The following is a 24,272-nucleotide window of genomic DNA, read 5'->3' as shown; positions in this document are numbered from 1 at the left end:
AATAACCTAACGAACCGTGAACATGTATTGCTATATACTTATCGATAATTACGAAACTGGTATAAGAACGATATAGTCTATTAATTTTGTAATGGGATACGCAAAACTCGGAAACATTTTCCTTGAGATAATTATAATAAGCTGTTTTGATAAAACAGCCGATTAGGCCCCGGGTTGCGCAATAGAAGGGCTTACCATAATATTGGTCAAACTTCCAAAATAAGATTGATAGTAATGTATTACTATGCAGAATTTATTGGATATAAAAGATTTTGGTGTTTATCCGAAGACATAGAAAGCTCCGGGCGCTTGAGCATTAATATGCAAAAATATCTTAGCCGTGAAGAGAACGCTCCAAAATACTTTCACGGCACACGAGTAGCGCACGTAAATGCGAGAGGCTTGCAGTAACCTTGTGCCTAGAGCCTTCGGAAACTATACTTTCAATTTGCAACTCGATCGAAGGACCCAAAACTATTATATAACTCCGAACGACGAACCACAGAGAGACACAATAAATAACAATCGACTAACAACACTTAATTTTCAAACAACTGTATAATAGCTCTTTGTTAATTTTCGTCATAAATTAAACCGCCATAACAAGTATAGGTTTTGTTGTAGTACGAAAATAAACACTTTGTTTTTCGATGAATAGGGGAATCCTTTAAAAATCCATCAAAAGCAACAGCCGCAAGCTGCATCGCTGTATATAAACACAATTTCACACCTTAACATAAACACAAAACGGACACTGACGTACAAAAAATCGTTTTCCGAATTAAATATTCGTGCGGAAAACAATGAAAATTATTGTAAACAAAAAATATTTTTCTTTCTTACAAACACGATCGCGACTAATTTAAATTCGGAACGCAAGAAATCGAAACGGCGACAACCAATCACGACAGCGCCGCTGCGCTTACTGCCGAACGCTGTACTGGTCTACACAACGATCCTATCAACTCCTGCACAACACTGCGGCGACGCGCACGAAAGAGACGCATTCATATGAGTAACAAAGACACATACACAACTACCTGAGCAATAAAAGCTGTAAGCTCGTATCAAAAAAGTACGAAACGGTTCTCTTTCAATTTTGATCCTAGGGAGGTCATCTCTCGGAACAATTCCTTAACATGCCCAAGTAACATTATTTTGTTTGATTCTCGTCACTCTTGATACATTTAAGAATTTTTTTTTTTTAATTGCATAGATGGGTGGACGAGCTCACAGCCCACCTGATGTTAAGTAGTTACTGGAGCCCATAGACATCTACAACGTAAATGCGCCACCCACCTTGAGATATAAGTTCAAAGGTCTCAAGTATAGTTACAACGGCTGCCCCACCCTTCAAACCGAAACGCATTACTGCTTCACGGCAGAAATAGGCAGGGTGGTGGTACCCATCCGCGCGGACTCACAATAGGTCCTACCACCAGTATATAGTAATATCTTATAAAATTAAACAAACTATGAACTATTATAAACCAAGAATGTTTGAACAGATGTAATCAATTATTCACAGTATTCTGTTAACGGAGGATAAATACGTACCTACGTAAGTTATCATAACTTTAGGTATATTGGCAATGGCAAACGGACGAAGTAAAACAGAGTAAGAAGCAAAAATTCGATTCGCGCAACCACATTATTATTATTTTTAAATTCGAATGGATTTCTTAAAATGCTTTGTCAATTGTAACGGTTTGAACGAACGAATGCTCTAATGAAAACGCTTGAGTTAATATAATTAGTGAAGGCATATTAAAAACGAGCTGAATGGAAGCAAGGCGATGACCGTGACCGAGTACCTATCAAAATGTTATCCACTGAAGGCTAAGACCTCTAAATCTTAACCGAACTGCGTTTAAGAACGATTATTTTAATACAATAGCTGAATCAGTGAGTGTGAATAATTTATTTTTAACACTAGTCGATCATAGCGATCCGCTCAAATAAACTCTTTCCAAAATTATATAATAAGAAAATTTAAATCAAAAGCCAAACGATAAAGTCTTTGTCAAACATAGCACAGAATTAGCTTATCAACAAACAACTAAAGTAAGACCATGTTTAAAAAGATTACATTTTATTAAAAGACATTCGTTTCAATGATTTGAAATTAATGTAGTTACAAAACAAGAAAGCTATTGCATTTTCGTAACGTTATTTTCACGAAAAAGAAATTAAATAACATAGATCTAAAGGCGAAAGCGTTAATAGATCAATTGGTGAAACATTAAATAGAGAAATGGCAAGAGTTGAAAATTACAGATAAGAATTCAATGGAGCGGATGATGATGTAAAATATCAAACGATAGTGAATATCAATTTTCAATCATTGGAAATACTACGTGAAAGCGATGAGTATATTTGAAAAAGAAAAAAGAAAAGAAGTGATTCCGAGCAAAGCGTCAAATTTATCATTATGAAACTCTATCCATTCTCTTCGTCTGTAAGCCATTTTGTTACTGTGAAACTCAATTGTAGCTTTACACAATTATATGATGCTAACTATATCTGTACATTGAAGATAATTACACTCATTTAAGACTACGATTTAGTGGTTAGATACCTACCTGCCCACCTATGCCTTTTTATTACATAATCTAGGGACCAGCTCAACGTGGACCTGGCGTTCGTTTTGCACCCAAACCTGCCCATACATTTACTACACTGACTAGTCGGCTATATAAAAAAAGACATATATCCAAGGTGAGCTAGCATTTTAATTTTATTCTTTTCCAAACATTATTATAAAAAGTTTAACTAACATGGAGTAAGCAAAGCAATTTTAAATGTTCATCATTTTTATTTTAATTAACAACTGAAAAATAAAATCAAAAAAAGTCTTCAATAGACTGTCTTGTAATTGTTAAAAACTGGTTTTCGTGTATTAAAACGTGCTGCTTACTGAGTGGACTCGATAAGCTAGTCCTAGTTCGCAACTAATCATTTTCTGGTAATGGATCTTATAAGCTGTTTACTGGTGGTAGGACCTCTTGTGAGTCCGTGCGGTTGGGTACCACCACCCTGCCTATTTCTGCCGTGAAGCAGTAATGCGTTTCTGTTTGAAGGGTGGGGCAGCCGTTGTAACTATACTTGAGACCTTAGAACTTATATCTCAAGGTGGGTGGCGCATTTACGTTGTCGATGTCTATGGGCTCCAGTAACCACTTAGCACCAGGTGGGCTGTGAGCTCGTCCACCCATCTAAGCAATAAAAAAAAAGCTTAAAAAATCCAAATAAAAAAAGCATTTGTTTTATATAATTACATATTTATATAATTACGCTTGGACCAAACAAAAGCACAGTAATCACAAGCAAAGTTTTGCAAAAAAACAACAACTAGGAGATGAAGATTATGTACATATCTCTTCACAAAGACTGAACAAGGTAAAGATTACTCTCGCCTTAAGATTTCGTAATAACCATGTTTATGTCCCGTAATGAATTTAAGTACCCATAACTTGGCTTTGCTTCACGTGCAGTAATGGGTGCAGAAAAATCGCTCGGCTGGATATTAATGTTCAAGTGTTTTGGATTCACTGGTTATTCGTGCCATACTGTATTGCATTTTTTTATAAAGTTTCAAAACAATTCAATCTAAAAAAACAAAGATAAATAAAGTGTTTATTGCTATTGAATTATAGAAAAAGTAAACAATGTGATATTCTGCAAAAGGATCCTTAGCCCTAGGTCAAGACTGTATCGCAAAAGACCCACAAAATTACCAATAGATTTAACCTACGGAGGCATAACACACCCCTATTAACACATTCAAAGGTGTATTTATTGATTAAGTTAATTTATTTGAACACATAAAATAAATACTAATAAGAAAATTAAAAATAAACAAATTACTTTGTCTAAGATGTTTCTTTCAGAAATTAGTATTTAATTGAGCAATTAGTACGAAAACAATAGATACTCATTAATTTTATATTCATAGCTATAATGAGAGCAATGTTCTTAACTAAATAAAATCTAAAAAAACAAAACACAATAAACCAGTTTGACAAATAATAAATCTCACAAAAGATACACATTCGGATAACAAAATAAAACAAACATTCAAAGTTGTGTGGAAAACTAATCTATTCTCATAAATCAAGGAAGCAACAAATTATACTTGTAAAAATTAGTGTAAACCAACATAAAATAAATAAATAAAAAGCTGACACTATAAAAGCCACAAGCCCAGGGTTAAGCACATTTAGTATTCATTCTCGAAATGGAAAGTCTTCTCGACGATACTTTCAAATGTAACGTCGAGCAATGAAATGGAGATTCACGAACCGAATGTAAAAATTACGAATCAACTTAATCGATACATTTCAAAAGCGGTAATGTACATAACAAAAAGCTTTACGATAAAGATCAAATAAACGAAAGGTTATTATTCTTAAAAGACGTAATGCTAATTTTTTAATTTGTCCGTATTGGAAGCAAAAAATTCAAAAAAAGAACTAGGAATTTTAGTATTCTTTTCAAAAAAAGAAAATATTTGAAAAAAAAAATATACCCGCTGAGTTTGTTTCGCCGGTTCTTCTCAGGACTGTGGCTTTTTTTGGAACCGGTGGTAGAGTTAACATTGTTATTTATATTTTGACATTCAACAAGTGTGTTATACTGACATCTAAGTTGAAATAAATTAATTTGAATTTGAATTGAATTTGAGCAGGAAGTCAATGTCAATAGTCAAAAGTCGGTTATGAGATGATTCTAGGTCTAAAAGAATTTTCTGGTTAGGATCGGTTGGAAAGGGCTTCGCTGTACCACTGACATCACTGACGATCTTGACTTGGTTATCACTTTTCATCAAGTGAGCCGTATGCACGTCTCACCAGAAAGGTACTTAAAAAGATTAAATTCGCAAAGTAATCTTGTTTAATTACAGGATAGCGAAATCTAAAATCGGCAACGGTTAAACAAATGTTGTTACTATCTAAATAATGGATGTGTTATTATAAGCAATTACAATATTTACCAGCAACTACATCAATCAAGACAATGGCGAATATATTTTGATAAAAGATTTATAATATTAGAGTAGATGCAATTTATTTTACGTGCTTCGTCGAACACGTTCTAACAAATCATTACTACAGTATCTTTTATCTGAGCTAAACATTTCCGAGATGCAGCATTCGTTAACAATCAATCAATGTTATGGAACGATGAATAGCAATGTTACGTAGATTTCGTTTATATGAACAATGAACAGACGGCAGGCGAGCATTCTACTCCCCTGTTTAAATATAACCTTACTATTTATAAATGTGTCATTCGGAAATAAACGAGACAAATAAATTGAATGGGGAGTGAGCTTAGACTATACATACTATATAGCTTGCTTATGTATACTCTAAGGGAGTGAGTCATTCCGGCGACCTATGTTAGCCAGCTAAATTCTGACAGATTTATGTAAAATTTAATTTTTCAAATGGCATAGATTGTTCGATATCTTTAAGATTACATGAATTCTTCCATCCATCTGGAGATATGGACTCGAAGAGACTGGTGCTAAGACCTCATGTGAGTCCGCACGGGTAGGTACCATCGTGAAACAGTAATGCGTTTCGGCCTGAAGGGTGGGGCAGCCGTTGTAGCTATACTGAGACAGAGCAATAAAAAATGTATAATAACTTGTCTTTTTTTTATTGCTTAGACGGGTGAACGAGCTCACAGGCCACCTGGTGTTAAGTGGTTACCGGAGCCCATAGACATCTACAACGCAAATGCCGCCATCCACCTTGAGATATGAGTTCTAAGGTCTCAGTATAGTTACAACGGCTGCCCCACCCTTCAAATTGAAACGCATTACTTCTTCACGGCAGAAACAAGCAGGGTGGTGGTACCTACCCGCGCGGACTCACAAGAGGTCCTACCCCCAGTAATTACGCAAATTATGATTTTGAGTTTTATTACAAGATGTTATTCCTTCACCGTGGAAGTCAATCGTACACATTTGTTAAGAACGTATTTCATTCGAAAAATTGGTACCCGCCTGTGGGATTCGAACACCGGGCATCGCTAGACACGAATGCACCGGACGTCTTATCCTTTAGGCCACGACGACACGTTTTTCTTTCAAAGGGAGTTAAGAACGTCCTTACTTTAAAAAAAAAAACTGGGACAGGCCGTGGATTTTCGTTTCATATTCAAGGTTTTAATGAAATCCAAGCAACGTATAAAATATGTAATATGAAAGTGAAAGCGTTTACTTAAATTCTATGCTAATGTGTGAAAAGTAAATAAATTTCCAGTCTCATAGTAAAAATAAATTTGCTGGTGGTAGGACGTCTTGCGAGTCCCCACGGGTAGGTACCACCACCCTGCCTATTTCCGCCTTGAAGCAGTAATGCGTTTCGGTTTGAAGCGTGGGGCAGCCGTTGTAACTATACTGAGACCTCAGAGCTCATACCTCAAGGTAGGTGGCAGCATTTACGTTGTAGATGTTCATGGGCTCCGGTAACCACTTAACGCCAAGTGGGCCGTGAGCTCGTCCAGCTATCTAAGCAGTAAAAAAACATTTACATTATTATTTCTTATTGCTTATAGATAACGCAAACATTTAATACTAAGGAAATACGACAATATTATAATAAGATAAATAAATAAACAAAAGAATACGCTTCCTTGGTTCACTGTCACGTTCGAATAACTCGTCAATAATAACATTAAATTATCATAATAATATATAATGTTCTTACAATTTTTTTTTATTACAGCAAAGTACTCACCTAATGGATTTATCTTTTGGCACTATCACACATACTCAAATACCAGTAAAAAAGAGCGGGACAAACTGAGATAACACATGAAACGCTTTGTTATATTCAGTTGTAAAACGACCTTGACTCTTAAGATAAGCATGAGCATGATGCGTTAATGGAACAATTAGGTCACGACAACGATCCGCAACAAGTGGTCTCGAAGATCTCTTCCAGCTAAGAGAAATCGCGAGATATGGATGGTCGCATCGTTAGAATGCATGCGACATACAACGCATCTAAATAAAGAAGCGCAGTTCACTTTGCATGGTTAAGAGAAAACAATGAACCATCTCATTTATCGACTTATAATTTATTAATTAAACAAAGAACTAGAGCGAGGTAACTAATAAATACGTCGGATAGTTTTAATAGTACTACAGGTCCGGCAGTAGTCGAAATTCGACTATAATTAATTGGAATTGTAAGTTTGTACACTATTGTGATTCTATTGTCGAAGACGTATAAACTTTTATAATCACAGATTTCGCGAAGGCTACACTTTAGACAAATATGAATAATAAAATTTTTTTAATCTTGATCTCAATTTGACCAGTCTATAAGCAAAAAGAAAAGTTTGACAGTAAACAAATAGTATGCATGCGCGTGGTGTGTTAAATACAGGGTGGCCCATAAGTCCTTTGATATGAAAAAAAATTTATTAAAATAAAACTAATTACATTATGAATTAAATTTTTATTTACATAAAAAGCTTAAAAAACGGGAATTATTTTTTGAAAATAACATCTCCTAAATGTAATCCGTTGCGATCACGGCACTCTTGCAAACGACGTGTAAAATTGTCGATGACTGCGCGGTACATCACTGCTGAAATGCTTGTCATTTCTCTGCGGATGTTTTCTTTTAGGGCCTCAATTGACCGCGGGTTTGTGTCGTATACTTTAGCCTTAAGGTAGCCCCACAAAAAAAAATCCATCGGGGTCAGATCTGGACTACGCGGAGGCCAGGAAATGTCTCCTCTCTTAGAGATAACTTTGCCAGGAAAAGTTGACGGATAACGGGCATAGCAGTGTTAGAGGTGTGAGAAGTGGCCCCATCCTGTTGAAACCACGTCCTGGCATTAAAGCCTGAAAAGTTTTGCAATTCTGGTATGAAAAACTCTTCGATCATAGCCACATATCGCTCTGACGTAACAGTAACTGCGCGCCCTCTGCCATCCTCAAAGAAGTAAGGCCCTAGGATACCATGGGCTGACATAGCGGCCCAAACAGTCACTTTCGGACTATGTAAGGGCTTCTGATGCTTAAGTTTTGGATTGATGGGGCTCCAATAGCGGCAATTTTGTTTACTAACATGCCCGTTAAGATGGAAATGAGCCTCGTCAGAGAACATTATGTTATTGAAGGAAGTAAACCGATTCAACATTTCATTCGCATAATTTTGTCTTTGAATACCGTCAGTTTCCTTTAATTCTTGAACCAACTGAATTTTGTAAGGGTGCATATGTAAATCTTTCTTCAAAATCCGTTGTAACGATATCCTGGATACGTTTAATGCTCTGGCGCGCTTACGAGTTGACTGTGTCGGATTTTCGCGAATAGACTGTGTCACTGTGTCTATGTTTTGTTCCGTACGTGACGTCCTTGGGCGACCCAACCGCGGTTTATCTAACGTCGAACCGGTCTCCTCGAACTTAGCAACCCAGTTCTTAATCGTTTGAAGAGTTGGAGTGTCGTCAAAGTTGTGTAAACCTTTGTGTTCTCGAAATTTACGCCGCGCAACGGTTGCCGAATTGTCGTTTTTATAAAACTCGCGCACACAAAACGCACGGTCCGCTCCGGTAAAACGCTCCATCGCGACTAAATTCCCAGAAACCGAAGTTACTCCCCCCGCTTCCCCTGCACCGCTCACGCGCGCCCTGTTCGTTTTATTCAAATTTTACTTTTCAAAGGACTTATGGGCCACCCTGTATATGGTAGTGTGTGTAATGCTTTTTTTCATTGATTTAATGTATTATTAATGCCAAATTTAAAAAAAATATTAGCATTGTGCACTTCTTCTCTATATTCTCTGTAAATGTGGGAAATTTCATACTCTTCCGTCCGCGCAATTTTCGTAAAAAGGGATACAAAGTTTTTGCTTCACGTATTAATATATAGATAATTCATGAATTCCGTTTTTACGATAGAAATCCGTTTAGATGGTGATTTGCATTAAATGATGCGCTTCCAAAACTTTCATCTGAGGCTGGTGAATTATGGCATAAAATAAAGTACCAATCAATTATTCATAGTTTTTTTTCTTCTTCTAAATGAAACTCGGTTGTGTAATAGCTTGGCAATATGAATATTTAGAAGTCCATTTAAGAATACATTACTGGTAACAAACAGTCTATATGGGTGGAATGATTGACCCTTGCTTAAGGCTGTAAAGGAAATTTTCGATTCAAAGTTTTAGATGTGTTATTATTTTATTGCCTGTTGAATATACTTTTTATTCTTCCTTTATCTAATTAGAGCGTATGAATAGTAGTTTTTTTTACATAACAAAATAATACAGCAATTTTATTGAGGGATGTGTTGAGTGAAAGTTAGTATGTATTAATTATAAAATTAGTATAAACTAGACAAAATTATAACTCCATATTGAATAATGTTGTAATCTACCATTTAAATAATATACCAAAACTTGGTGGAACAGACACGAATCCCAGAAAATTACTTTTCAATTCCAAACAAAAACTTTAAAAATGTTTGCTCCAATATTATATATTATTCATAATTAATATAAAATAATAGAATTGTATTCTTGAAGCCTATGATTTTAACGAACAGGACAACTTATATTAAACAACTCAATTATAATTTTAATGGCCACGAACCGGCTACTATAATTACCCTTAAAACTCTGTCCTCATTAAGTTACATTAGCCGATAACTATACATATACCTGGAGAGTTCCGTGGTTACACTTCCTTCAAATTTAGAGTACCTATATGTGACGTGAACATAATGTCTAAAATAAGAGATCATTTAAAATATTTACCCTTTATTATAGCACCGGAAAAGTGGAGGCGTTCTATTTTATAGCTTATATAGCATCCCATAACATTACCATCTTTATAGCAACACAATATAAAAGTATACAATTTTTTTTAGGATTTCGTGCAGCATTAACAAAAACAAAAAACTCTTCACTCTAATATTAATTTAGAGAGTATTTTAGTGACAAGCAGATGATTTGGGGCTAGGTACAGTCGAAAATTCTTTTTTTTCAATGCCCTTGTAGGCCGACGAGCATACGGTCCACCTGATGGTGAGTGGTTACTATCGCCCATGGACTTCAGCAATGCTAGGGGCAAAGCCAAGCCGCTGCCTACTTCTTCCGCCAGCCTGCTTCTTTTATGTCACACTTTTATTATAAGTGTAAATAGATTGTTCAAAGAATCGTTCCAAATAAATGTCCATTTTGTTATTGTGTGTATTGTGAAGGAATCGTGACTTGTATTAAATACGTTGTTCATATGAAAAAATTATTATGAGGCATAAAACATAACCGTGCCTCACAGAGGCTTAGTGTCGAACACTAAAATTTATGTTTGTTGTAAATAGATAGATAGGTATTGTATAGTTTGTTCTATATATGTTTTCTCCTTAGATCAATGGTAAAACTAAAAGTAACCAAAGTCTTTCGTTCTAAAAGCGACATGTGTATAATAAAATGTTTTATTGACATTTAATCTATACTAATATTATAAAGCTGAAGAGTTTGTTTGTTTGAACGCGCTAATCTCAGGAACTACTTGTTCGATTTGAAAATTATTTCAGTGTTAGATAGCCCATTTATTGAGGAAGTATAACAACGCTAAGACCAATAAAGAATGTTTCAAAATCAGGTTTTTTTCCCCTTTTGAGAGCTTCCGCTGCGTGCGCTGTAGAAACGGCTAAAGTTTCGATAAAATAGTGTATGACAGAATTGTTCCTTTTTAAAAGGTCTAAAAAAAAGTCCGCGACAGCATTTGTTAAGGTTGACTCACTATAACGTTTTTTATGCTAACCAAATTTGCTCTAAAATAAAGCATTATTTGTGAACTATTCCACGCGGACGAAGTCGCGGACAAAAGCTAGTGTGTAATATTTTGTAGTGTCTCGGAAGTAAAATAATAAACTGATGATTTTTTTATGGCAATGAAAGATTAATTTATTCTTATCCTATTATTATATTTAGATTATATTAAAGTAATTAGAAAATTTATTTCTTTTTTGAGATATTTGATACAAGTTTCGTCATTCGGTTTTTGCTTTCAATTTAATCGTAAATAGTTCAAATGTCGAGCTATATTTACGCGCAATACTCGTATAAGTCTATGACATACACTTTGATAACGAAACACAAGTCAATTATCACGTCTCGGTTACGTATTAATGTTCTGAGGAGTTGAGATATGTATAATAACTAGTGGTCCCGCGGTAGTCGAAATTCGACTATAATTAATTGGAATTGTAAGTTTGTACACTATTATGATTGTATTTTATACTTCTATATTCACAAATTTCGCCAAGACTACACTATAAAAAATATTAACAAAGACAAACAATATTTAATCTATTCTTAATTTGACAACAGACGTCAAAAACAAAAGTTTGACAATAAATAGTATGCATGCGTGTGTGCGTCAAATACATGGTCTGTAGTGTGTGTAATGTTTTCTTTATTGATTTAATGTATCTTTTATGCATTATTTTAAAAAAATATTAGCATTGTGCACTTCTTCTCTATATTCTCTATAAGTGTAGAAAATTTCATACTCCTCCGTCCGCGCAATTTTCGTAAAAAAGGATACAAAGTTTTTGCTTCACGTATTAATATATGTATAATAATTAATTAGAATGAAATCTAGTTTTATTGCTTCGCAGCTTTTAAGTGCAATGTATATATGATCTGTTAGATTATAGGTAAAACTGAGTAGTATAATATTTGTTGCGATATCACAATATATAAAGTTTTTTTTTCTAATTTTGTTGACTACTTCATTTATAAATGTTTTTAATTTTTAATTGATAAAATTTCTCCATAATAAGTCATAGTCATAGTAAAAAATAATTTATATTTAATTCAAACTGACATCATTGAGAAACGAAACGAAAGTAGAATTCAATGAATACAAAAATAAACAATTGACTATACCGTAAAAGACGTAGAAATTACATTAAAAGTAAAATTAAAATTACGTTAGTGAAGTGACGTAAATAAGAATAATAATAGAAATAATTAAGTCGTCGTGGCCTAATGGATAAGACATCCGGTGCATTCGTGTTGAGCGATGCACCGGTGTTCGAATCTCAGGCGGGTACCAATTTTTCTAATAAAATACGTACTCAACAAATGTTCACGATTGATTTCCACGGTGAGAGGAAAATCGTGTAATAAAAATGAAACCGGCAAAATTATAATTTGCGTAATTACTGGTGGTAGGACCTCTAGTGAGTCCGCGCGGGTGGGTACCACCACCCTGCCTATTTCTGTCGTGAAGCAGTAATGCGTTTCGGTTTGAAGGGTGGAGCAGCCGATGTAACTATACATGAGACCTTAGAACTTATGTCTCAAGGTGGGTGGCGCATTTACGTTGTGGATGTCTATGGGCTCCAGTAACCACTTAACACCAGGTGGGCTGTGAGCTCGTCCACCCATCTAAGCAATAAAAAAAAAAGATGAAACCGAAACTATACATTTCAGTTTTACATCCTTTACTCAACATAAAATACAATTCTCGCAGTATTCTTCTAACCAGCATGAAAGATTTTACTGAGAAATACATCGACTCGTATACCACGTGGGACCTTGGCTCTTTCGATCCTGTCTCTCGACCTTCAGCCGCGGAGGTCAACACAGAAGACAATTCCATAACAACAATATGTCATTTACCATTTCGACTACCGTCTTACAAGATTCAACTTACTTTCTCTGTACCCGGAGCTAAATGACGTCATCCATTATGCTAGGTATAAACCAACCAAAATATCGGTGTCCGTATACCAAGGTCGACCACGCATTGTCAGTCGAGTCACTTTTTGTACAATTTTGTAATGGACCAATCGTTATAACTTTATAACTATTTACGTATATTTTTTCTTCATGCTCAATAAACACTTTGAATGGAACATTGTTCTGTTTCGTTTTTTTTTTTTTTTTTTATGATCGACGCTACCTAGTGTGGACTTGTTGATTCTACGGCTTCTGATTTCATATTTAATATTGATCATTTTTTTACAAAGCTTGACGTAAATATTTAATTTCATATTTAATGTTTTTACAAAACTTGACGTGAATTAACTTACTGTTCATTATGAAGATAAGCATAGACTACCTGATTTTTTATTAATAGATCTATCTCTAGATTCCTATCTCAAGATTCTAGCTGAAGCTATTATTTATAGAAGTTATAGGAGCACAGGAGCTCACCTACCAGAGCAAACTGGCCCTAACAGGAGTGCTTCGTCGAATCGACCAACGGATCGGATTATTTGACCCACTGAGACGATGCAGCGAGAAACTCACACAAAGTCGCACGTGAAAGGAACACAAACCTATCAACCTATATATTAATACGCGAAGCAAAAGCTTTGTATCCCTTTTTACGAAAATTGCGTGGACGGAGGAGTATGAAATTTTCCACACTTATAGAGAATGTAGAGAAGAAGTGCACTTTTTTTTTTTTTTTTTTTTTTTTTTTTTTTTTTTTTTTTTTTTTTTTTTTTTTTTTTTTTTCGGGTAGAGGGCCGAACCTCCTACGAGGTCCCCGCGCAAAAGGGGCGCGCGGGGTATGTGAGACTCAACGATCTGCATGGTGTTGTGAGCAGACCGCGGGCCCAAGGATTTTAGAGCCCACCCACTAAACGACTCCTCTGCACTCTTACACCCGACGTCCGATCCCCTCCGAGGTCAGAACCCGGATGAGGTAGGGGGGCTACCGCGGTCAACACTACAACCAGACGGCGCGGCTCACCCCAAGGACGCCCAGCCGACGGAGCCTTCGAGGCGAATCGAAGGCTCTGAAACGTCGGCCGTCTCGGTACGGCAGCCCGTCGGGCCGCCCAGACGGTGCCGCTGGTGTCCCGGAATACCCCGCTGGACCAGAACCAGCCTGCCGGGTCGGGACGCGATACACCGTCGACCGGTCGCTCTAATCACTCCACGGCAGCGCGCTAGAGTGCTGGTAGCGCGCCGCGCGGCCTCACCCCCTCAGGTCGCCCCTTGACCTTCACCGGGGGGAGGCCGCCACCTACAGGGGCCGGGACGTACGGGCGTATTCCCGCCTCCGGCCCCCGGCTCGACGGCGACGGATCGGTGCGGAAAGGGAAGAGCTCTCCCTCTCTCGCTCCGCCGCCTCCTTCTGCGATATGGTGGACTCGCAGAAGTCGAGCATCGCCTTCCAGGACGCGTCGCTGCCGAGCATCGTAGCCACGACGCGCGGCAGCGAGAGGTCCTCTCCAATGACCGCGACGAGGGCGGCGCGTTGCTCGTCGAATCCAGAGCAACGCGCCAGCGTGTGTTCCGCTGTGTCTTCCTCGTCGCGGAGAGAAGAAGTGCACTATGCTAATATTTTTTTAAAGTAATGCATAAAAGATACATTAAATCAATAAAGAAAACATTACACACACTACATACCATGTATTTGACGCACACACGCATGCATACTATTTACTGTCAAACTTTTGTTCTTGACGTCTGTTGTCAAATTGAGAATAGAATATGGTTTGTCTTTGTTAATATTTTTTATAGTGTGAGTATAAAATACAATCATAATAGTGTACAAAATTACAATTCCAATTAATTATAGTCGAATTTCGACTACTGCGGGACCTCTAGTACTTTGTAGATGTTTCTTAACTTTCATAGAACCTCCGACTTCGTTTCCAGCTCACACGACCTTACCGTCTCTTCTAAATAATGCTCGACACACAAAACCTTGAATCAGTTCTAATCTTAGAAGATTCTGATGTTGCAACCCTCGATGTCGAGCTCGTTAGTTGTCAATTAAATTATTACACAATTTTAATAGGTGGTTATTACACCTTTATAAGTCTAATTGGTAAATACTGAGTAATCTTCCGGAAACAATTTATGTTACAGTAACAAAAACGTCACGCGTCTTACACAATAATCACTTAATTGTTACTATCGATCTATTCATTAATATGAAAATGTATTGTAGTAAAAAGTTTCAGATCAATTTCATAACGATTAAAATTAATATAATAAAGAAGCATTATTAATAACACTAGTGGTCCCCCGGTAGTCGGAATTTGACTTTTTTTTAATTGCAATTATAAGTTTGTACACTATTACGATTCTATTGTCAAAGACTAATAAAATTCTATAATCACAGATTTCGCCAAGATAACACTTTCGACAAATATTAATAAAGGCAAACAATATTTAATCTATTCTCGATTTGACCAAAGACTATAAGTAATAAGAAAAGTTTGACAATAAACAAATAGTATCCATGCATGTTTGTGTGTCAAATACATGGTAGTGTGTGTAATGTTTTTTTTATTGATTTATTGTATTTTTTATGCATCATTTAAAAAAATATTGATTTTCTGCACTCCTTCACTATATTATTCTCTTTAAGTTTGGGAAATTTCATAGTGCTCCGTCCGCAAGATTTTCGTAAAAAGGGGTACAAAGTTTTTGCTTCACGTATTAATATATAGATAATAATTTATGATAGACAGCGGCTTGACTGTGTCCCTAGTATGCTGACTTTAATGAGCGATGCTGACCACTCACCACTAGGTGGGCCCTATGCTGCTCTTCATATAAAAACATTAAAAATACATCATCATACCTTAAGGACTTAAGTACAATGCCTAAAGCTCTCCTGGCTGAGCCTTTGCTCACCCACCTGTCCTGGTGAAACTGGAAAGGCCTCCGGGCCACCAGTAATCTTACAATCATAAAAAAAAACAATGCCTAAAACCTTTACAGAATTGTTAATGGCCACACTGTATTCGGCTTTAAAAGAAATGTTTAAACGACACGTGAGCGCGCATTACTAGAGTAAACAAAGTAACATAAAAAAATCTTACTTATTTAGCCAAATAATAAGAAAAACGGCACATATGTAGCGCGAGGAGAAAATCTAATTCTGGAGCCCAAAACACTAGTAGCTTATCATAGACACCGCCACCAGCGGCAGTATATTTTTGGTGATTTTTTATTATGTTTGTATTGTTTAATTATTTTCTCTAAATATTTTATAATTAATAATATGTACCTTTTCACTGGTGGTAGGACCTCTTGGGAGTCCGCACGGGTAGGTACCACCACCCCGCCTATTTCCGCCGTGAAGCAGCAATTCGTTTCGGTTCGAAGGGTGGGGTAGCCGTTGTAACTATACTTGAGACCTTAGAACTTGTATCTCGAGGTGGGTGGCGCATTTACGTTGTAGATGTCTATGGGCTCCAGTAACCACTTAACACCAGGTGGGCTGTGAGCTCGTCCATCCATCTAAGCAATAAAAAAAAACCTATATCAGCATGCTTTGTGTGGATTATTTGAGAAGTTTAAGCAACCGTTTCTCATGAAAGGTTTAAAGATTGTGCGAAACAATCTTTTCTCGGTAGCTTTGACTAGCACGAAAGATTTGTAATGAGACACTGGTCGAAAAAAAAAGCGTATTTTAATTTAATGTATGACTATAATTTCAACACGCTTATGAAGATCTTACCTATGAATTATTATTTTGAATTGATTACATAGTATTTATAGTGCCTTTTATTTATATTTATTGTAGAAAATGATTAACACGACAGAGCGAGATTGTAGTGAAGCTTGCAACATCTTAATATAGTTTCAAGGTAAATTCATTAATTATAATCTATTATAAATTTAGAATTGTGTAAAAAAATAAATTTAAGTAAGTAAATTAATTTACAAATTTATTTTATTCTCTACTCAAAAATGCTATTATAGTAGATATTTGAATAGCGTTTTTAAATATTGTAAATACTGTATTAATTCTAAATTATTTTGTATTTTACCTTCATCTTTTTTTTGCATATACATATGAACGAAAGTAGTTATTGAAACTCGTATACCTGTACAAAGAGTAACACAGTTCAAATATCTAGGGCATATTGTAACTGAGGAATTAAAAGATGATATGGACATGGAAAGGGAACGCAGGGCATTGGCTGTCAGAGGGAATGTAGTGGCACAAAGATTTGCAGGTTGTTCAGTGCCGGTCAAAATTACCCTCTTCAAGGCTTACTGCCAAACCTTTTACACAAGCGGTCTTTGGGCTACTCATACCCAAAAAACGGATAATGCCCTGCGCATACAATATAATAATGCCTTCAGGGCGTTGTTGAGGCTTCCACCTTATTGTAGTGCATCAGGCATGTTCGCCGATGCGCACACGGATGACTACTTTGCGATAATGCGCAAAAAGGTGGCATCCATTATGCGTAGAGTAGGAGGAAGCACCAACAACGTCTTGAGGGTACTAGCTGAAAGACTGGATGGCCCGACCCTGGGTAGGTTCATCAAGTTGCATGTTCTACATGCTGCATGATGGGGCTGCCAGGGACGGAGTTGATTGATTTATTTAAATACTAACATAGTTCGTAAGTTATTTGTAATACTAACACAATATGAGACCTTTGTCTTGAAATAAAAGTTTTTATTTTATTATTTTATTTATATCTACTTTAAGGTATGATATCTAAATCACAATTGTATTTTACAACGGATATATCGGTTTTCAAACCGGCACAAAAAATGCTTCGTGGGTAAAAAAGAGAAGGTGGTAGTATGACCCGTGCGGACTCACCACTCGCCATACCATCAGTAAAAGTTCTTCGGTTATGCAAATCTAACACTTAACTAGATATCATAGAAAAGACGTCAATGAATCGGAATCGAACGACGTTTAGGCGCAAATTAATCGATCGATACTCTCGAGACAATTACTTTTCTGTTCCTCAACTTGTGTCTCGTTAAAGGGTGGTTACATCCGATGTTATTACTAGTAAATTATACCTTAACCGGGAGAAAACGTCCGTAACGTAAGTTTTTTTTATTATTTATGTATAGTAATATATTTATAGTATTATAGAATTATATTTATGTATAGTATGATGGCTACACAATGTATAGTCTACGTGATGACGGTTATTATTATTATTCATATAAATAGCGGTTTCTTTGTATATTATTATTATATATTTTTTATACATCATTGTGAATAAAATTATGCTGATAATTTTGTAAAGTAGTTTTTTTTATCAATAAAAAAATCATAATAGAAAATGTATACCCGAATAATTATTTTCTTTATACCTCAAATAGAACTTAAAATTATTATAATATTTTTATAATAAGGAACTTCGTTCCTATCCGATCTCCCACGACACCACACATCTTTTTTCATCACTGAGAAAGGGGTTCGAAATTTGGTAAGCGCTTTTCCTAGTCGATATAAAAACTAGAGACATTAAGTCGGACCGTGCATTATGTTGCTGTTCCACTTCTAAAACAGGAATGTGGAATCGCTTCGCAACAGAAATAGGCAGGAAGGTAGTGAAGCAATTTCAATACACATGCACCCCAGAATCAGTGAAAATGATCAACTGGCTTTAATTACTGTTGTACATACCTAGACATAAGTATACAAGCCGTCTGACACTTGCACCAAAAACAGGGACAAGAATAGGAACTAAATATTTTGAAGCAACCGAATAATTAATCTTTGATCTCTAAACGCGAAAGTCAGAATCCTTTAAAAAATATAATGTTTATTGGCAAACACGGATTTATGAGCCAGGTCAGTTGTAACTGTGTAATAACCTGCATAATAAAGCCATAATTATCGTTATTATGTAACATAATTATATTTACGATTGGATTATGATTCTGTTGCCGCACCCATTAGTACAAAAATTACATTTGATGCCGTCACTCAGACACAGCCCACTGAGTTTCTCGCCGGATCTTCACAGTGGGTCGCGTTTCCGATCCGGTGGTAGATTCAGCGAAGCACGGCTCTTGCTGGGGTTCGTGTTAGCAAGGTCGTCAGGTTTGAGCCCCGTGAGCTCACCTTCTAGTTAAGGTTACGCTGAAATAGCCTCTCAAGGCTATCAGCTTAGGTAGGAAAAAAAAGCCGTCACTGGAATAACGAAGCAATTTAACGATTTAAATAATTAAATAGGCTTTTCCAGGATTTTTTTGTTCTAACAACATAAATAAATGTTATGTCCAAATCTGAACTGTATTAGGGCGACGTTGAAAACACTTGTCTTAAAATTAGAAGACAAGATTTCTTTAGAGTAGTAACAAGCTGGACGGTAAAGTGGTGGCACTATAAATAAGGTAAACGTATGGCTAAGCCCGATAGCGGTCTGTATCTTACAATAAATACCTTTACATAATATATTAATACATACAGACAAACAGGGTAAGTACAATTTTCTCATCTGTTTGTCAATTGATTTTTTTTGTTTCGTGGCCGAAAGAGTTTTGCCGATACCAATTTATTCGACATGAAAACTTATTTTTAATAATTATTATGCGTGAAAACAAATATTAATTTATCTACGAAACTTTTTGAAAATAGCATTTTTTTCATTCTGATAGTCTATCATCACCAACAGATATGATTTTTAAAGGACATTTTTCACTGCCTCACCATGTTTATTATTTAGTTGGTCTATTATTGTTATAGAAAACGGATAAAAATTATTCCATTGGAATAAAAACATCATTTTCACATACACCTATGTATGTAAGATAATTATTATTAAGTTAATTGGCAAATAACATAAACGGCAGCTCCTGAGCTAGCTTCTAGGCCGACTTTCCCTATTCGTCGTTAGAGAAAGTGGAAAACTTACGTATCGCTTTTCTTTAGGCTAAGTGTAAGCCATAAAGGTAGTCTTCTTGCTTAGTTTTTATAGTGACTTCGTTTATTTTATATCGTATTTGCATTTCATTGTTGACACAATTAGTACATAGAGTAAGGATTAAATTAAGCAAAAACTACGAATAGTCTCTTGTAGTAATAGTTGGTAATAAAATATAGGTACTATGCTCGTATGGTGGTAGGACCTCTTGTGAGTCCGCGCGGGTAGGTACCACCGCCTCGGCTATTTCTGCCGTGAAGCAGCAATGCGTTTCGGTTTGAAGGGTGGGGCAGCCGTTGTAACTATACTGAGACCTTAGAACTGATATCTCAAGGTGGGTGGCGCATTTACGTTGTAGATGTCTATGGGCTCCAGTAACCACTTAACACAAGGTGGGCTGAGAGCTCGTCCACCCATCTAAGCAATAAAAAAATAAATAAATAAATGTAATTCCAAGCATTTCTGATTTTAAATTATTTACTTCTTGTAAATATAACACACGTGTAACTGATGTGTATATAGGTTTTAATTAAAGTTTAAATATTTTTTTACTTAAAAATAAAAAGTTAAGTAAAAAAAATTAGATCTTTAATTTAACTATAATAGTGATGGGCAGAAATTTTGAAAAGACGCAAACTGTAAAAGCACTTTTAAATTTCTGCTAAAGCGCCATCTGTTGAAATTTATATGCATGTAGTAGAAGTGAACTTTATCAATAGTTGGCGGGCGCTGTATTGCTATTCGATAATAGATGGCGCTCTTTTCAATAAAGCGAAAACCGTTTCAAATCAATTTATTCGCGATTAACATGCGAAATGCTTTTTATAGTAACGATTAAATATCTACACTTACCTTCCATAACATAAACTATGCTTCCAACGTCGCCTTCTTTGATAATAATGCTGCCGGCTGCATATTCGACGGGATACATGCAATCCACTATTTCTCTGATCTGTGTCATTTCTAGATTCTTCATGAAGTCGTTGTCGAGGATCGCAGTCTTAATCAGCTCGCGAGATCTGCAAGTAACAAGTACACGCCATTAGTAAGTTCTTAGAAACAACCTTTACTTACACAGCTCTGGCATTGTCGCTTTGTCCTTGCCAAGAAAATTATGGTTATTTATCAACCTATTCACGAAGAATGACTAGTTTCACAAAATCTAAGAATCATGTTCAATGCCTTAGTTATAACATAGTAAAAAGATTAATACAGATAAATACCTGTCTAACATGCAGTAGATACTAGACAAACGGTTTCAAGCATGTATATATGAGGAAGACTCAACGTATATGAGCAAGATTCAATTTCTCCTAATATTGGCTAATAAAATAGGACATATCGTTGGCAAAATACTACATGCGACCAGTGCTTGAGCTATAAAAGATCGGGACAGTTAGGTACAAAATAAATTTCCAAGGAAGGAAGTTACTATTAGTACACTTGATGTGGGAACAATAAAAGAAACTGCAAGTGAACGGAGTGGCGTATTTGATATTTTACCAGAAGCGATCACAGTAATAATAAATTACACAGTAAATTTGTTATTGGTTATACCAAACATTATAAGATTAAGATTTCTCGTTCTAAAATCTAAATCTATTTATTTTTTTAAGTTGGAAAGTGTACAACCCTTTTTGTTTACTTTAGACTAGTAGTTTATTCGCATTACGGCTTCGAAAAAGTTTCTAATACACTAGGTATACAGTTTCATAGCTAGCGTTTTTTTTTTGGGAAAGTTCTATTTCTACACATACACATGTCCATCAGTATCAGTTATAACTCTAAAAAATACCCGACATATCTTAAATAAAGCTTAAAGAGAAATACGAGCACTTTATCACGATGTTATTAAGGAAACAATAAATGTCTTGCGAACCTCAAGGTATTGTTCCTAACGACATAATCTGTCTGTATTATGACAGTAACCTTTGAAATATTACAGTAAATTAGGGTCATAACGCGCCGTCTGTAACTGCAGCGTAGTGTAATTTGTATTTAAATACCTTAACAGACCATAAGTTATGTGTGTAGTGATTTATATTGCCTATAATCTACATCTACTGAACCTGCTAAAGTTTTAAAGCTATAGATGGACTCAACCAGTATTAGCTGGTACGCGATTCTATAGCTGATAATGAAAAGCAAATTCTAGGATACAACTTCAGACAATTTTTTTCCATTCTTAATTTTAATTTGTCTAAATAGCCACACACAATCCGCTCTGAAGCCAATTAAATTTTACACTTCTTATGTATTAACAAAACGAAAGCCCTACATTTTCAACGTGACAATGAAAAAATGGATTTCGTTCGAAATCATAAGCTTTATCACGACACAGCCGATGGCGAGGACAGGCATCGCATAAAGTTCGAACGTAATTATACCAAATGGGTCCATTCGAAGGCACACCGGCTAACACATGTCGACCTCGGACCAATGCAGCCATTGCTAATGCCTGTTCTTAGAAGAAATTCAGTCGCCACCTTGACTGATCGATGGATGACTAAAGCGATAAATTAGATCTGCCCAGACAATAACCACATACAAGGATGGTGGCGACATAGAGGAATGCGTTCGTGAAGTTCGTGACCTGCCTGTTTAAATTACGTGAGATGCAAATGCGAGATTTATTATTACAACAAGAGGTCCAACTAGTTTGGATTCTTAATTCGTGTGATGCAGACAAATAAAAGGTTGCTTGTCGTGTATGTAACAAACCTGTGGCTTTTCGGTATTTTCAATAACTTCAACTCATGCTCTTGAGTCAGCGACGATAGGGGCTCCGCTGATATCGCAGTCCTTTTCAGTCGTGGTTCATTTAATGAATAAACTCGCGTATTCTCGACGCCCGGAGTCTTCATCGTGAAGCATTCCTCGTCGGTATCGATTCCGTTTTTGTGGCTGTCAATAATCTGACGCGTCAATGGTTTCACGACTTGCCTATATTTGTCAATCTCGTTCTTGAGATATCTTATTTGAGCGTCTTTCTCGTCAATCTCGTTTTCCAATAGTGTAATAATTTTATCCCTCCGTTTTAGTTCTTCGGTACGTTCGTAAACCATTCGCTTCATTTCCAAATATTTCTTCTCCAATTTGTAATTGTGCTCCATTTGGGACTGTTTCGTGTGCGTGTGCGACATTTTGTTTAACACCTTTCAGCATCACGCAAACAAATCATAATTAAACTGAAAATTTTGAACTCACTTCATACAACACGTTTGCTTAGTAAAAACGTTTCATGAATACGGCCGCTATTGGCTTGGTGTTATCACAAACCTATCATGGAAAATAATAGATAATGCTTCGATGGATTCGTATATTTTTATACTATATAACCCAATGAGTTTTATCAAAACGCATTCATATTATCTAAATAAACGAATCATAAAACGGTTATTAGTTGAAGGCGAACCAGTATCCAAAATGACAAGTATCGAATCAGTTGTGACGTGTTTGGGTGCTATTGTGTCCTTATAGATATTATGACGATTGATTGTATACGATTTGTTTAAAGGAGCCGAGCCCTGATTGTCATGAGTCAAACCATTGAAAAACGTGCGACATACCAATGAAATGAAATGTGGTTTAGCATGTACATATAAGCAATGTTCATTTCATCACAGCGGTTGGTTTAAATTGGTTTTTATTAAAGTTGATTAATATTTTTAGATCAATAAACAAATGGTTGTATGCCGCGGGCGATCGAGCAAAGCATTCAGAATAATCAACTACGGGACTCAAGTTAAATTCCCGGTGACAATACTTTTGCGTAAGATATTCAGTATCAACTAGTATTGCTATCTATTCGAATGTTCCGGTATCTAAAAATAAATAAAAATATTGTTACAATAATTACAAGTACGCGATAAGAAGCCCGGTGCACTTATATCAAATAATTGGATTATGCGGAACTTCAAATGTTTATTGATTACTAGTGGCCCCGCAGTAGTCGAAATTCGACTATAATTAATGAAATTAGTTTAAACATTATTATGGTTCTATTGTCAAACACTATTATAATTCGATAATATAATCACAGTATTCGCCAAAACTGCACTATAGATCAATAATTTTAAAGACAAATAATATTAATCTATTTTCAATTCGACCACAGACTTTAAACAATAACAAAAGTTTCCCAGTTGACAGTAAACAAAGAGTATGTTTTTATATATGTGTTGTGTCAAATAAATGGAAGTCTGTATAATGTTTTCTTTATTGATTTAAAGTATCTTTTTTTATTTAAAAAAAATATTAGCATTGTGCACTCCTACTCTATATTCTCTATCAGTGTGAGAAATTTCATATTTCTCCGTCCGCGCAATTTTCGTAAAAAGGGGTACAAAGTTTTTGCTTCACGTATTAATATATAGATGACGTTTAAGACGTTTTCACCGATGTACGATGTAAGTATCAAAAGAACAGGTCTAATAATTTACGTAATCACCGGGGGTAGAACATTTTGTATTAACACGTCGAAGTGCTAATACCTTGTTTATTTTTACCGCGACGCAGTCATGCAATGCAGTTTGATAAGTAGGATATAATGCGACGGGTATTACGTTAATTCGACCTCACATTTCGATGTGGGTGGCAGCGTTCACAAACTAATGTCTTTCAC

At 35.9% G+C, this 24,272-nt stretch overlaps 1 protein-coding gene across 1 annotated transcript in view; it reads right to left on the bottom strand.

The window, feature by feature from the left end:
- PKG-I (protein kinase, cGMP-dependent, type I) overlaps positions 1-24,272 on the bottom strand; it is a gene marked incomplete at its 3' end in the record, with an annotated part of 123,830 nt that overhangs the window by 53,445 nt on the left and 46,113 nt on the right. The window contains 1 exon segment of the mRNA NM_001043586.1: positions 20,501-20,667. Coding sequence (NP_001037051.1) covers positions 20,501-20,667 — 167 coding nt within the window.

This window comes from Bombyx mori, chromosome 3, assembly GCF_030269925.1.
Source record: "Bombyx mori chromosome 3, ASM3026992v2".
Lineage (NCBI taxonomy): Eukaryota > Metazoa > Arthropoda > Insecta > Lepidoptera > Bombycidae > Bombyx > Bombyx mori.
The sequence above is the reverse complement of the archived record's forward strand: the minus strand, read 5'-3'. Positions and strand labels throughout refer to the sequence as shown.